General features: G+C 43.6%; 3 protein-coding genes across 3 annotated transcripts in view; 2 read left to right on the top strand and 1 right to left on the bottom strand.

Moving 5' to 3' along the window:
- LOC126539503 (probable peptidoglycan muropeptide transporter SLC46) overlaps positions 1-16,147 on the top strand; it is a 217,532-nt gene that overhangs the window by 159,432 nt on the left and 41,953 nt on the right. The window lies entirely within an intron of this gene.
- Positions 8-16,147, top strand: part of LOC129386938 (uncharacterized) — a 42,528-nt gene continuing 26,388 nt past the window's right edge. The window contains exon 1 of the mRNA XM_055075428.1: positions 8-25. Coding sequence (XP_054931403.1) covers positions 23-25 — 3 coding nt within the window. The 5' untranslated portion in view covers positions 8-22. The remainder of the gene's footprint in view (positions 26-16,147) is intronic.
- LOC126539619 (pyrokinin-1 receptor-like) overlaps positions 5,797-16,147 on the bottom strand; it is a 400,622-nt gene continuing 390,271 nt past the window's right edge. The window contains exons 2-3 of the mRNA XM_050186506.3: positions 10,701-10,870; positions 5,797-9,593 (exon numbers count right to left, since the gene is read on the bottom strand). Coding sequence (XP_050042463.2) covers positions 9,153-9,593; positions 10,701-10,870 — 611 coding nt within the window. The 3' untranslated portion in view covers positions 5,797-9,152. The remainder of the gene's footprint in view (positions 9,594-10,700; positions 10,871-16,147) is intronic.

Genomic DNA, 16,147 nt, shown 5'->3' on the forward strand with positions numbered 1-16,147 from the left:
GGGATATTGAGCTGCAGTACCAATGGTAAGTGTTTATTGTTCGTACGTGAATGTCGGACAGCTGTGCCGAGTTCGTACTTAAGTAGGGGCAGAAATTCTGCAAATGAAGGATCTTATATACAGAGGCTACAAGCTGCCAGATGGTGCTGCGGCGTCATCTCTAAGCAGTATATGATCGCGCAGGCAAGCAATTGTAACATCGACGAAAAGCTGAATTCTACGCGTTCATCCGCGATTGCCACATGCGGCGGCACTGTTTTATGTGTCGTCCTTTTTCTGACGGCTGAAGTTTGCGCTTAAGAGAGCACTGCGAAGTTTGAGCTGTGCGAGTGTTGGTGACATTGGCAAAGTTCTGACAAAAATACAAGAGACTTAACGCTCCGCAGAATTACATATTTTATAACTTAGACAGGTAATGTAGGACGGAAGATTAGATGTAAAACTTGCCCGCACCACTACCAGTCGGTGAAATTTGTTGCCGACAGCTTTTCACGACCGCAGATCAAGGTTTCTAATAACGCTGGCGCGAGCTCCCATGGTCGATTCCGGCAGTATTGGGTTATTACCTGCATATTTTGTCTTTTTTTTCTACTTGTCTTTAGCAGTGGTTAACGTTGATATTTATGTGACTATAAGAAAGATAAATTAGAAGCGTTGATTTGTGGTCAATTGTGTTGAACGTCATAGTGAACCTTGTGTCCGCTGGGAAGCTTTTACTGCGTTTCCAGAATTTCTTCCCACATTTCATAACATCGTAGCTTGAGCTCGTTCTAAAGCTAGTGAATTCTATTCGTCCTTAATTTCAGCTGTCTAAAACTGCTTCTCGTAAAGTAATATTGCTGCCAGGTGACTCCGGATCAAACTGTGTGTGCTAGCGTTAGAGCACTCAAATACACTCTCCTCGTGAAAAATGTCGGGGCTACGCGACACGCAATAAAATCTGCAGCATGATTACGTTCCAGTAATCCGGCAGGACGTCTGGTGCTCGTATTTATTGCGTTTATACTAGACGACTACTTCGAAATGAAATTGCAAGTACGGAATCAGCCGTGCATATATGATGTGCAAATCCTCGCCCATCATTCGAAAATAGCTTAAGTTCTCGTTTTAATTTTTGTTTCTCTTTCTTCCCACGTTCTGCTCCTTGAGTGTGACACTCACCATGCACAGCCACTATCAAAAAGTTGACGAACCGGAATATCAGAGAAAACGCTCAGTTTTCGAACTGTTAGCAACCATAGCCAGTAAAACGTTTAGTAAAATGTTTTTCGCATACACTAATACTTGCTGGCAATTCAAATACCAGGCTACATGCCTCAGCTGGAGAAATAGTAAGCTTTTTTTTTTTCAGGTCTCACGGTGTATAAATATTTAACGCCTGTTGTAAGCGGATTATTATTATTTGTTTTGAACACATATACACAGTTAACAGGAAAGGGATAGCGAGGAGCAGGCTGGCAACAGCCACCGGAAGGGGCACAACGCCTGCCTACTCTTCTGAAGGGAGGTGACAGCAGCACGGAAATGGAAGATAGGAAGGAGGGGAGGAAAGAGGAAAGGAAGAGCAACAGGACAAATCTAAAGACTAAGTTAGTTGGAAGCGGAACGATGAGACGAGGGACACGACTGAAACATTACGTCATTTATTCATAACGGGCAAAATACGGCATTACGAGAACAGCCGAGTGAAGGTCGGTGTTCCAGTGAGAAGCTGCACACCACGAGAACACGTACATACATAGCGGCGACGAGAGCCAGTTCACAGTTTATGCTTGTGGTACATATTTCAATCATATCGTCAACGCGTGAACAACACGGCAAAGTAGTTTGGGACAAGACCGACGTGAAGTCATTGTTCCCTCAAATGAATACATAAACACGCAGACAATAGATCCGTACACACGCGCAAGACATGCGATGACATATGCACCGTAATGTTTTTTTTTTTTTCTGTGAGCTTCTCAAACGACATCGTAATGGTACATTGAAGTATGGTATTTACATTGATGTGTCTGGATATTTCATAAGCTCGAGAGGAACGCGTTCTGAAAAGGGTTTCGGAAGATGACTTCTCACCTTCGCAAATATCTAGTAGCAATCATATTTGCTTCCCCTGTGTCTTTAGATTCATAGTTATATTGAGAGGCGAAATGAAAGTATAGAACGAGAAAATAATATCAACTTCATAGATAACAGGTAGATTGAACACTACGTACCTAGACTAGCATGGACTATAGACTAATGATTGGTTTTGTTAGTGCAAGCAGAATCTTCCAGAGCTTCATTTAGTGCCTGGTTCGTTCCATCATTTATACGACAATACTTTAGCTGAATAATAATGCGGTAACTGTCTCGGGACGTTCGCTATTAGCAATTATTCTGTTAAGTTAACATCAATGGTAATGCTTCACTGCAAAATTTGCTTTATTTTGGCTGCGTTGTTCGTAACACGCTGTCACCATGCCGAACGCGTCAGAGCATAAATGTCACCTGAGCATACGTAGACTTACTGCCTGTAAACATTATAGGAGCTTCCGCAAGTGGTAGTTGTCAGGAAAGTTCCAAGATTTTTGCGTATTTTAATTATACGTAGCAGCCACATTGAGGAAGCTTGTAAACCACCTATCAAGAACATAGTTTGAAGTAAGTGCCCACTTCTGAGAGCATCACTCTTTAGGGAGAAATTTATGCAGTTCAACGCACAAAGTTTCTCTTGCTTTAAATTCAAAGAACAAGCAATTTCGAGTGTTTAGCAAGCTAGATGTACACATCTTCAAACAAATGATTGATTCAAGTATTCTAAGAGACCTTCAGAAAAAGCGTGCGTCAAGCCGAATTGAGCTACGTTCTCTTTTACCACCACCATGTTAAACCATACAAACAAAGGGACACAAGAAAAAGAAACACGAGTTTCCTCGAGTTTTTTAGTGTCTGTAACATTTGTGCACGTAACTACAAATCAAGATTGAATTATTTCAAAGATGCTCCCGCGAGACACAAGTACATTTACGGCAAAGCTATGTATTCACCTGCTACGTAAATCGGAGCAAGTTCCTTCACAAAAATTGGAAGTCAGAAGAGATCTCCTTAACTATGGCGACTTGGAAACGCCATCATCCAGCATTCCTATCTGTACGATAATCTGCCGCCTTGAAGGAGACTACGTCATCTAATTCATATTCTATTGCGGGCATTCGCCACCCAAGAAAACACGCTGTAACAGAAATCGGTCGCGCTTTTTCTTTCCGCGCAGTAGTTCCTAAAATGAACGAACTTCTCCATTCTATATAGAACACTTGAAGCGTATTGTACTTTGGGTGCTCGATATTGAGTCTAAGGCTAAATTGCCCGCCTCGTGTTTTGAAAGCTGTGTTCGCGAGTTCGAACAAGGACGAGCGGCTACGGTGTGACTACAAGTTATGAATGTCCGAGAAAAACCACAGCGCTCGAAAGGCGAAGAACAAAAAAAAAAAGAGGTAGTGATGCAGGGAAACGAGGGCCTATATACCTATCTAAGGACTTGATACCGGATTCTACGTAGCGCCCTGTGCATGAAAATTGCCGATTTCAAATGACGAAGTGGCATCTTCAGCGTACCTGTAACACTGCCCTGATTGAAGTTTTACGATACGCACGTGCGAGATAAGGAAAGTGTGCATGCGTTTGTTTATGTCTATGTGCCGCCTGCTTTAACTAAGATTCAATATTCTTGAAGAATGTGCAGTCAAAATGAATATTCATTATGAAGGACGGGGCGAAGGCATTTTTGATGACGGCAAACGTCATTGTATTGAATCAGAAATTAGCTGTTGTTCAAAGGTTGGCGCTTTCAATGCTTGGTCTAGGCCACATGTTGTTAACTAAAAAAATATGAGAAAATCAGTGCCCAAGGCATGTCCAATAACTATGAATCTTGCATCTTTCCAGGGTTTACGCATATTTGTCCCCCAAGTCGGCCATGAAAAATAAACATGGGTGTTTAATGTGGTTTTGTTTTGTGGCGCAAGAAACGGTTTCTGGGGAAAAAAAAAACTACAGGATATCAATGCAGTTACCCTGAAGCCAAGAGAGATATCTCAAAACTAGCGCTAGGTATTGACAGAATAGCTATTCTAGTCCAAATCTGTTTGTTTTACTGCTTTGTCAGTGAGATGAACAGCTATGCGATCCCATTATCATCGTCATCTGCCGAAAGAAAATCATAGAATCGAGGGAAAATGATATTTTCGTTACACCGACCCTTGTCTCACAGCTTCGAATGACTGGCAAGTTCAGAATTATGTGCGGTCTGAATTTTGAAATGCAACATTTTCCCAGACGCAAAATATCAGGAAGTTATTCAAGTGTATTTTATAATTGGGTAATAATTAGCTGAAACTAAAATGATCATCACAAGTTTGCTGAGATCCGCCGAAGACACGACATTAGCACTTCCACTTCAACGAAACGGGATCTCCTTCATCATAGCAAGCGGTACACAACGGATTAAAGCGATTGCAAGACAACAATCTTTTGTCAATGTCGCTTTTAACTCAGACTTCGCGCAGCAGCAAAACACCCCAACGAAGAATGAGTGGCATAACTTTCTGATACTTAAACTGACCGAGCTTCTTTTCTCCTATAAATGAAATTCTGTTTGCAGTGTACTATAACTCTGAGATAACGTCATGTAATTCTATTCGTAAAGAAATGTCGTGAAACAGCGAGAAACAGTGATTTAACGCCGCGAGAGCGAAGCCCTCCAGTTTACACTGTTTCAAGTATTTTAAAACAGCGCAAACGACGGTGTTCTTTTTCCCTACTGCTGCATGCGTAAAGTTCTCTGGGCTATTGTTTTTGCTTCTAATAAACTTACTCAGGCAGACGTTTTGAAAAAGGAGGTGCATTTTCAAGGCTTCGTTTCATGGCGCCATTTTTCAAACTGCCAATTAACTGCAGATTTAAGGTTGTGCGACAAAACAAGCACGCTGAACAGAAGTTTCGGCGCGCTTGCTGTTTGCCATTTACCGACTGTTAAGAAGTACTCAAAAACAATAATTATTAGATTTTAACAGTCTTCGATACATGCTTTCATCCGTTCCTTCGTCCGTGGTTATGAGACCTGTCAAATGGCGTATACAGGACCAGGTACGCTACAGAGGGCTGGCTACAAGCCATACAAACTACAAGCACATACACGACTCACAGTTATACATCATTTACAGTGAATGGGGCTGAACGTGACACCAGGTACTCATATATTGACAACAACAGAAGTATAGCACATGCAGCGTAGTGTCGTTTACAGAAGTCAAGGATCACATGTGTAAACGCACACTTACAGAATCTTAGCAGACACTAGAAGGTACGTGTGACACCGAATATCATGTTAAGAAAGAAGGTCAGCCTCGCGTAATAGCGTCTGAAATGCTCTGTCAGCCACGCTCACAAGCGTTAAGCTTTAACAGAAAAAACTATGCTCACAATGTGTATATAGAGTGAATGCAAAAATAAGCAGGGTGGTCCGCGAAAAATGCAGCCTCTTTGAGAACTTACGCAAGGCTACTGCGTTTGAGCATTTTATCCCTGTTGCTTAGCGTGAACGAGCGTATGGGTAGATAAGCTTAACGACAAACGTTTTTCAACCCTACTTTTTCAGGTAACCCAGGTTTTGACACCTGCTATGCGGCTTGCGGCGTGTGTATATGTTACCCCGGGAATTTATTACAATATACATTCAATGTTTCCATTCTATATAGCTTTCTTTGCTGGTCAGTCATTGTTCACCATTAGCTTTTCGTTAACTTCTCATTTGGGTTTCTTTTCTTTTTTGCGGAATACAGAAGTGAACACGCCATGCCTAACCGCCATCTCGGCACTTCGCAACATCCGCGCATTAATTTTCTATCCGCACTTTTATCTACGATAGCAGAGATAAGTATTTCCTATTCATAGTTTCATGACGTACAAAATGATTGAGTATCACAGAATTCTCACAGCTAACGTTCAGGAGTTAATGTTCTCACTACTGTGCTTTATAACGGAGCTGATATCAGACTGATACTTTACCAGGCAAAGCATTCGCGAGACATTGAAATCTGATGTCCGAGCTCTTAACCAAGATCGGTGTTAACTAATTTCTAATCCATCATTTGTGATCTTTTTATAGCTAAGTATTCAAAGAGAAGAAGAAAATGACAAATACCTTTTTTAAACCAGGGACGCTATCAATACCGTAAGGTCTATGGGCAATAAAACATGAGTTTCAATTGACTAAATAAATGCACCTGATGTTTTTGATGTTTGATGTCCGCTTAATACGAACCCCAGAAGTCTCATTGTAGTTACTGCAACATTGCATGTGCACTGCAAATACTCGATGAACTAGAATACCACTTTGACTATGCTAGCGGAATAGGCTAGTCGACGCAGCAGAAGACAAGAATATGATGCTGAAGATATCGGAACAAGAGCACCTCATCCTCTTCAGCTAATGCACTTCTATATATTGAGACACGTTCTGCTACAGATGTTGCTGCAAAGAAAAAAAATGATATTGGGACTGTTATCATAAAGCACCAACAGCAAAATACTTCCGAAGAAAGAACATATGTTTATCAAATGAAAAAGAACTGTCACAGCTGTTTATTCTGGTGAGGGCATTTGGCAGTAGAAGTGGCAAAAAAGGACATCTCTGTTATAGCTTTAATGGCCGGCCTCACACCTGTTCAAGCTCGTGGAAATGCCTCTCTTATAAGATGGTCATTCTGATTGCATGCGTAAAGCACGCTAGCCTTAAGGCCCGTACTTCTCACAACACAATGACGTGGACAATGCCTTCGAACTTTCTGGATGTCACCCAACACATATCCTTCTCTGAAAACACTTGAGGTGTTTTCACAGATGTAATCTTTTGTCGGCTTTGACAAGTTTAAGCTTCTGACAGCTCACACGGAACCTTTGTATTAATACTCTTGTATTCTGCATAAGGCCATACGTACGCCATAGAAATGCAGGTAGGTTTTAACGAGCACCAGCCTGTTTCTGTCACGGAAGGCTGTACGCATCAGCCCTGAAAGAGCCAGTGTGGCTGGTAGGACCTGACAGTGTCAAATTAATAGAAAATAAATTACGTTTGTGTTAAATCTACACGACAAATTGTCGCGGAGCCAATTATACACTCTTCGTAACGTGCACTACATCTGATAATATTCGTTTGATACAGGTCTTTCTAAAAAGCTGAAGACTATGTTGCAGGAAACTTCGTGCAATGCCATAAGAAGATCGAAGAACCTAATTGTGCGTATAAGAAAATGATGACGCATATGTCAGCGTACGACTCGGTGATGGCAACAACACTGTAATTTTGTTTCGAGAGCGTCGATTATCGCATTAGAAGAAATAAAAAAAGCGATGAGGGGAATTATTCATAAACATGTCTCACACTCTTAGTCATTAGTTGGGTAAAAAATGCAGTACGGGCTTCTCCAACCGCGGTTACGGGTACAGTGCTTGCTAAGCCTGTAGAACAGTTTTCTGCTTTATACAGTCCGACTAGTCCTTGATCCTCACCGTGGTCAGTACGTGGTCCACGGCATATAATATGACAGATGCTGCGAACTCATTTAAGAGGCTTCCGTCGATTGGGAAAAAGAGAAAGTTCCCCCAAGGTACGCAAGACCAGCCCCTTTTCCTTTATCGCGCCACACTGGACAACGTTAAGGATTCGTTCAATACGATTACAAAGGCATCGCATCGGAGACAACAACACATCAGAAACAACAACACATAGGCGCAGCTAAGCACGCACACACACCGAAGGAATGAGGCCTACAAGACCCAAACCGTCTATTACTTGAGCTTCTATAAAAAGAAAATTCGGCAGAGAAATTTAAGACTGCTTACGATTAAGAATTCCAAAGCAATGTAGTCCCTTTGGTGAATGTTTTCGATTGGGAGGCAGCGCGCTCATTTTGTACACTCATGACGTGGCGCCACCTCATCCTCATTGGCTGCGCCGTCAGGTGCCCAATGAAGCACGCAATAGACCACGCCTTTAGTCAGCCAGATGGCAGCGACGTGACGTGTGCGATGACGCACGCGCTAGGCACACCTTTAGTCAGCCAGAACCGTTGAGTCGCTGTGGCGTCGGGGAAGCGGGCTGGTATCGCACCTCGCAGGCGCGGCTTCGATTGCCACCCAGACACAAATGTACCAAATATTCCTTTTAAAGCCATTAATTTGCTTTGTTTGCCGGATCCTGCCTGAGAAATTTGACGTCAATCAGCGAATTTTTAACGTGTTTTGCTCCTTGCGCCATCGGCCCTTTTCGGTACCATCGCTTGGTCACGCCGCCGACGAACACCGGATTTTCGCGCAATGGGGCATATAATATTTTCACATTAAATGTCTCAATTGACCTATGTGACAGGATCGTTCATTCATGTATACTCCACTTGCCTACCAATTCGTCACAGCAGACTAGCGATCGAGCTTGTCTACGTAGTTTCATTAATGTCAACCTCTCGAACTTGCCAGAACTGAACTACCGCATGTTTTGTTCTTTGAAGAGCTGGCACTAGTAAATCCTGCAGACAAAGAAGGACGCTCGTGCCTTTATCTGACTATGTCTTTGTCACCTTTTGCATTGTCTCCCCAATCACACCTACAAACCATCTATTCAAATCAAGGAGTCAGCCGTCTAAGCTATAAGCTGATGCCGTGAAGAATATTGCACCAACGCACGTGCCCTGACTCTGACAACAATACACAGCACATTGCCGAAAGAGTCACTAAGCCCTTATCATCAAGTCTCGGCAGCGCTGACGACTCTAGATGAGAGGACAAATCAGTGAGCACTAAGGCCAACGTCGTCAGTGACGAACTATTGTCAGTTGACACACTGAGTCATTCGCACCAACGCGAAGCGCAGTTCACCACACTGAGGAGGAGCAGTGCTCGCCTTTCCCGACATCTTCCGAAGTAGACAAGAAGCATGCGATAGTGACTCGCGTCGGTTCCTACCCGTGGCCTTTCACACACTCGACGGTACAGTTATCGACATTTCCTCAAAGGTATATAAGCCACCGTAGGGGGCGACGGCTGACTTAGCGACTGACCGAGAAACTGCAGCGCGAACGACTTCGTTACAAACACAAGTGCTTGACGCATCATCAAACCTCGGCCACTCTGACTACGTCGGGCGGGGACGACGCGTCCCGATCGGCAGCAGCCGCGCATTGCTGCGTTCGATTCGACGACGCAGCCACGCCTGCCGTGCCGTCGCCGTCTGTGGAGCCGGCGAGGTTGCGCAGGTCCGTCCACGAGGAGGACATCTTTCGGACAGGCACGGCGCTTCCGTTGGGCGCGAACGCGTTGCAGGGGGCCGCGAGCTGCGTGGGCGACACGGTGGTGGCGGCAGCCGCGAGCGACAGGTTCTGCGTGCTCAGGCTGCGCCGTCGGTGCGTCCGGGCGGACGAGTGGACCGAGGCGGCCGAGTTGTGGTTGTAGAAGCTGGCGAAGGTCAGGTCGGCGTTGGCCTTGCTGCGCGCCACCTCCGGGCAGCAGCAGCCGAACGTGTCGACGAACGCCTGCCGGAACTTGAGCGACATCACCTGCGAGCGTGTGGAGAGTGTGGAAGGGAGGGTCACGCTCGGTTAATCCCACCCAAAGTCCCACATATAAGAAATTTGTATTGTCGACACTTCCGATCCATCACAAATCCATCAACAACTTTTTCACCTTTATTTCTGGCCATGGAGAGTACGTTTGTGTGAAAGAAAATACAATAAAATATTATTTGAATTAATACCTACCTAGTGTAACGAATAATTCTATACCATTTATTTGGTGAACTTTTCACAACTGAAAACTTGTTCTAGTGTACGAAAACTCTACTAGGCCATGCGTTAGATTTCGCATGTTTAAACAAGAATTTTGAAGCATGAAACTGAGCATCGCTTATATGGCGCGTTGGGAATTACCGGGTCTAGTTGCGTTAGTTAATACAAGTTTCATCAAGCGTAAAACGGGTACCGTAAGCAAGAGACGAGTCGTGATAAGCCAGGCGTCTATAGAGCATGCGCGATATCCGGTAGCGACGCCACGCGGAAGTTTCCGCAGCAGGTCGCCCTGACGCCATAAATTTTGACAAAGTCTGGTCAGGTCTGGTCGATTAGTTAGAGGTGATGGACTGCATTACTATGCAAAGGAATCAACGACTGAACGTATTAAATTTCCAGAACTTTTCCTGCGCAAAATCTCTACTGAAATTCGACACACAGCATTTACCTACCGGCACATGGATTTAAAAAAAGAAAGAAAAGAGATGATGTATGATCTTCATTCTTCCTAGTGAAAGTCGACTTTTCCCGTCAACCTAAGAAAGATATGCTTTAAAAAATATTATAGACTTATTTACCCACTGTCCTTGGTTTCCTTTTGTTGTTCAGAAGCAACACGAGGGCTATGAGATATGCAATATTAAGGCGCACCGGATCGATTTCGACCACCATTGGTTCTTTACCATGCAGAAAAGTTGATATAAACAAGCGCATTTATACATCTATATAATACGTATTACATATACTCTATATAATCTTAATTTGTATAAACTATACCCCGTGTAATGTTGCCAGGATTAACTGTGCGCTGCTTACGCATTTTCGGACAGACGCGACAGCGCCTGGAGGCAGAGGAGTGAAAGGAAAATGAAATCTCACCTGATACAGAATGGGGTTGACCGTGGCGCTGAGGTAGTAGGTCACTCCCGAAATATAGGTGAGCACAGTGAAGAGAAGAATCATAGCGGCCGTCTGGTCGGCGTAGGTGGCGATCAGTCGCTGCGCGTGGAACGGCGTCCAGCAGATGATGAAGGACACCACCACGGCCACTGCGCACGAAAAAAGAAAGAAGAACGTCAGCACGTGAGCACTGGTGACAGCTTATGGACTCTTCATGAATAAGGCAAAGAACGTAAGGAAATATATAATCGTAGGCGTGAAAGATTTATCATGGGCCAGCAAACCGACTTAGGCGAAGATCGAAAGTTTTGAGAAGGCGGGTTTAAGCGCAGCGACCACAGCACAAGGAATGGTCATTGCTTGGTTTTCACAGACAGTAAACTCGCTGCCTGGCTTTATTAACTCGACTTCTTTGTACGATGCCTCTTCATTGCAGTGCGTTGGGCCTTCGCTAACCGTTTTTGTCACGTGCCACGTTATCAAATCTATTTGCTTATAACAAATGGTTATATAAGCGGCTGACCGTCTACGATAATCATGTGTTCTGCATTACGATTTAGTGACCCCCTGCGAAGATCCCCCGCAATCTGATTTTTCTCTACAGTTCGAGCTTCCAGATCGCTTGGTCAGCTTTCGCTTACGAAAGTGCTAAAGGTAGGACCACGAAGCTCGCTTCGTGACCTCCCAATAGGTGCCATAACATCTCCTTGTCGAAGAAACACATGACATTTCCGATACCCTTATAACCGAATTACCAGGGGCCGCATTCACAAAGCTTTTCATTCGTACATGCTCTTTGAAAGTGACCGGTCGTCTTCGCTAATAATATGTATGACATAAGAATTCGCTGCAATGTTCTCTTACGAATTAATCTCGCGTGACAGCTTTTTGAGAACAACAGGCTCAGAAGTGTAGTTTATCTATTTGCATGTTCTCGCCCCTTTCTTAGCTGTATGACGTCTCGTGGTACCATCCGAGCGCGTCGATATGGTTGTTATACAAAAATAATCGTCGTTGCATTGGTACTGAACATTGGAAACTTTAAAAAGCGAGGCCGTATATAAAGGCAGGAAGGTTAAGCAGAGGTAGTTATGTTTAGTTAGCTCACACTTCGGGAGCGGATGGGAGAATGAGAATAATAAAAAAACACGTAAGCAGGAAGAACAAGAAGTGCGCGCACAACCCAGTGATCAAAGGCTATGCTATCAGTATATCGTGCAAGCCTGAAGACCTTGACAACTGGAGCCCTTTTCTGCGTAGACACTCTGCAGTGAGCGAGAACCTTTCATTATGATAGCCATTAGCTGCCCACTCTGTCAAACACGTTGTGCGGCTTTCACGTCGTCACACGACAACACGAGCATAAAGATTCCCACGTAATCTTATTAGTGAACACTACGTAACCCTAGTTTCCGTTTCTGTGAGACGTCAACTTCGTTCGTGTAAGGCTTTAACTCAAACTTTTCTTTCGAACGGTATCAGTACCGTGGCCAGAACACGGATAATTCATTGCTTTTTACGGAATTACGAGAAGCAATCATATAAAAAAAGATTACTTGTGCTTGCATTGTAAAACGCGATATTGAGCAAAACCAGAACTTGTAGTGTCAATCAAGAAAGTGGCAGCCAGAATCGAAATAGATCCATCACTCCAAGGGAAATGAAAAGGCAAAAAAACATGGGAGGTGTAGAATATAGCTAGAAGGTCGGTGTAGGGCTTGAGTGAGATAGGAAGTTGCACTGTGCGGAAGCCCGATCACTGAAGCATGGAGCTGAACTTCCTGTTCTGGAGTATGTTTGTAGCTCGCTGTTCTCGTAAGTGCATTATTATTATTATTTTCTTGTTCATTTTGCTTTCAGTTTGTTCGTTTCTGTGTTTCGACTGCTTTAATCCCAAAATCGGCGAGACTTTGATCACAACGCACGCAGAGTTCAGCTCCCGGAACGTTTCTTCCTATTAAGAATGCTATTCGGTCTTACTTATTTGACTCTTTGTATGTTATATATTTGTGTCAAGGAAAAGGAAAATATCGTGATCCTTGCTATTAATGCTTCTGTATTCAGTGAAAAAATAATGCAAAGGAAGTGTGGTCAGAAAAGCGAGCTGTAAAAGTGATCCAGGCTGTCTTGCCAAACTGCTAGTCTTTTGTTCTCTCAATAATATTTTTTTTTCGAAGGGATAAAGAAATAGAGCCCTAGTAATGCAATGTTAACCTGTTCTTGTTCCCGTCAGTCTGCGAAAACCAAGTCTTATATTCGCAGAAAGTGCAGACCAGCACTTTCTATAAGGGTCGCGAGGTAAGCTGTCTTCGTACTTATGGTTCTGAGAAGAGCGTGCGTTCCTGAATCTTCTTTTACTGTTAGGTTACCGTAGAACGAAAGAGTTTCCAGTAATACCGCTTTCCAGCCTGTACAAGAACACATGTTATACGGGTGCTCCAAGCGATGTTGCCTGTGATGGTAAGATTAAGATCATTAACATTAACATTATTAACATCATTAACATTAAGATCAAAGTTTCATGGCGCTTGATCTATCCAGCAGTTGCGTTAGTAGGCTACGAAAAATGGGGACATACGTACCAAGATTCGTGCTTCGAGATTGTCCGATGTTTTTGTGGAAGGTATATTCCTTTCGAAAGAACGAATTGAGATTAAGATTGCTATTTACCGCGGTCTATGGTTATGGTTGGTGTTGTTGTTTCGGTTGTTCCAATTCGTGGCGCGTGGCCACTGCGAAGAACTGGCCAAGGCTCGAGCGGGCAGACCTAATGGCATGGTATGGTAAAACTTTATTGAGGTCCTTCCGAACGCGCCTCAGCACGTAGCGGACCGCTTCCACGTCGGTACAGAAAGGCCGATCCTCTCTGCTCCGTCGCGGGCCCGATGGACAGCCCATAGCTGTGCTTCAAGATCGGGGCTGCTTGGGGCAGCCTCTCATTTGGACGACGTGACGCGGGACACCACCAGAGCACGTGTTCCACGTTAGCTAGGTCTGAGCGTAGCTCGCAAGTATTAATTGGTCGATTGTATCTCTGGATAGACTATCTGTAACAGTGCGGGGTTAGGGTATGCCCCGACCTGGAGTAACCTGAGTGTTAACGCCTGTGGTCTGCCTAGTTTCCTATGTCATGGAGGACATCGTCCCCGTTTCATGTAAAAAACGTTTGCTAAGATCATTATATTATATAAAAATTGTATATAAATGATATATTATATAAAAATTACCTTTCATTGAAAATGTGGACCAAGAAAATAAAAATAAAATTAAACTCAATGCCACAGATGCATAAAGATGAATGGCAAAGCCTGAACTAAAATGCACCGGAAAGAAAGGAAATACATAAAAAAACATTAAGTGGAGATATATCTGTAAATGCGAGAGAACGTCGTTAACATTACGTCGAGACTTACGTTGCACCTCTCTGATGTCCTAGATTCATGATTTAAACCGATTCACCGCATTGCAAAATATTATTCAGGAGCTCACTCGACATCGACCTGCCGCTTCGAAAAGTGAAGTGCAACTGACGATGGTCTGGATCGCTCTTCTGAACTCTCCCGTTACCTCTTTGCCTCTGCCACCTAACCGGCTTACCACACTTCGTACACATACTTTTTTCTTCACTTTGATAGTCCTGGTGCTAACACCTTGTAAAGGAGACAGCATTGTGTAATCCTTTAAGTATCTCGTTTTTCTATCAGGGATACATTTCAGCAAAATACTGGAACGATACTGCTGAATATTAGGTGCGATATCATGTGATGCGTCAAATTCACGTAAGCTAGACTTGGGAGTTATCAATCAATCAATCAATCAATCAATCAATCAATCAATCAATCAATCAATCAATCAATCAATCAATCAATCAATCAATCAATCAATCAATCAATCAATCAAAGGAACTTTTATTTCTCCACGAGAAATATGGGAGTGATGGACATGATGGTTAAACCCCATAGAAAGTTTGCAAGAAATACTGACAGGGTGCCGCGATAACCACGGAATTACCCGCATTTAAGCTGAAAACGCCCACCTCGCTGGCTTTTTTAAAAAATAAATTGTGAAGTCCTTCACGTGTACAAGAAGCACGTAGGCGTCGTAGATTTCTCATTCAAAGAGCATTGCCACATTCATAGTACAAAAAGAAAAAAAAAAGCTATGCAGTCTCAACACTAATTTCCAATTTGAAGCCAAACCTTCGTGCAGCGGTTAATTATATGCTACTAAATTAAATGCAACGCGGTGCTCACCAAATATTTGGACATCATCCACGCAAATGCCAGAAGCAAGTGCGTAGGTCATGTGATCTTTGCAGTTTTGTAGCGGTGGCCTTCGCATGCTGTAAAGGAGGGTGAAAGTAGAAAAGGGAAAGAGATGCTACTTTCGCTCTAGCCAATTTAACTCCTCCATGATTTCAAATAAATCAAATTCTGAAGTCTTACGGGCCACAACCACGATCTGATTGTGAAGCACGCCGTAGGCTACGGATTAGATTTCACCTCTTGGGTTTCTTTAAGATGCACCTAGATTTAAGTACACGATTGTTTTTGCATTTCACCCACATTGAAATGCGGCTGTTGCAGCCTGGGTCAAACCCGTGACCTCAAACTCAGAAACGTAACGCCGAAGCCAGCATACAGGTGTAAGTTACACTGGTGATGTTCACAATCTTCAACAAATCAAATCAAATCAAATCAAAGTTTTATTTCATCTCTCAACAAAGAAAGAAAGGGGGTGGCGGGAAAAAGCTGCATTACTGCAGCTTGACTAAGCCCGGCCTGTGTGTGTAAATGGCCCATTGCCTCACAAACACTGTTAACTCTTCCGTAGATGAACAACAAAGGCAAATTATTGTGGTCAGCTGTTTCGTTATTCCGATCACGTCATGTTTCCGCACAGAGTGGAGTCTAAGAAATGAAGCCCCTGCAGCCGGCATTTAAGGACGAATGGACGTTCTTCAAAAAAATAAGCCCCGCCGTCACAGAGGTATAGTGCGCCAAGACAAGGCATGAAAAATTCAGGCTGGTGCAAAGACTCGAAAGATGACGCGGTGTAGGGGAAGACGACATGGACCTCGGACTTTCCTCTCGCCATGTCTTCCGGTAGATACAGAGGGCAGTAAGGTCGCACTGCATTAGAGAGCCATAACAACTTGCCTTCTTTTCAAATTGCCCTGATAAATGACTGAGTTTCTCGATAGATAAAAATCAAAGATTATATAAAAAAAAACTTGCTAAGCTTAAACGTTCGACCTGTGATGAACGTGACTCTGTAGGTAGCTTGCAGCTTAAATAATAAAGCGCTTCCAATGACCACCTTCTGTTTTCTTCACTGGTGCGAGTGGACCCTCTGCCGTTCTCATTCGCACAGCATCGCGCTAAAACGGTGCAGTATCTTAGCAGTCGGGTAGATGGCCGCAGTAT

This window comes from Dermacentor andersoni, chromosome 11 (genome assembly GCF_023375885.2).
Source record: "Dermacentor andersoni chromosome 11, qqDerAnde1_hic_scaffold, whole genome shotgun sequence".
NCBI lineage: Eukaryota > Metazoa > Arthropoda > Arachnida > Ixodida > Ixodidae > Dermacentor > Dermacentor andersoni.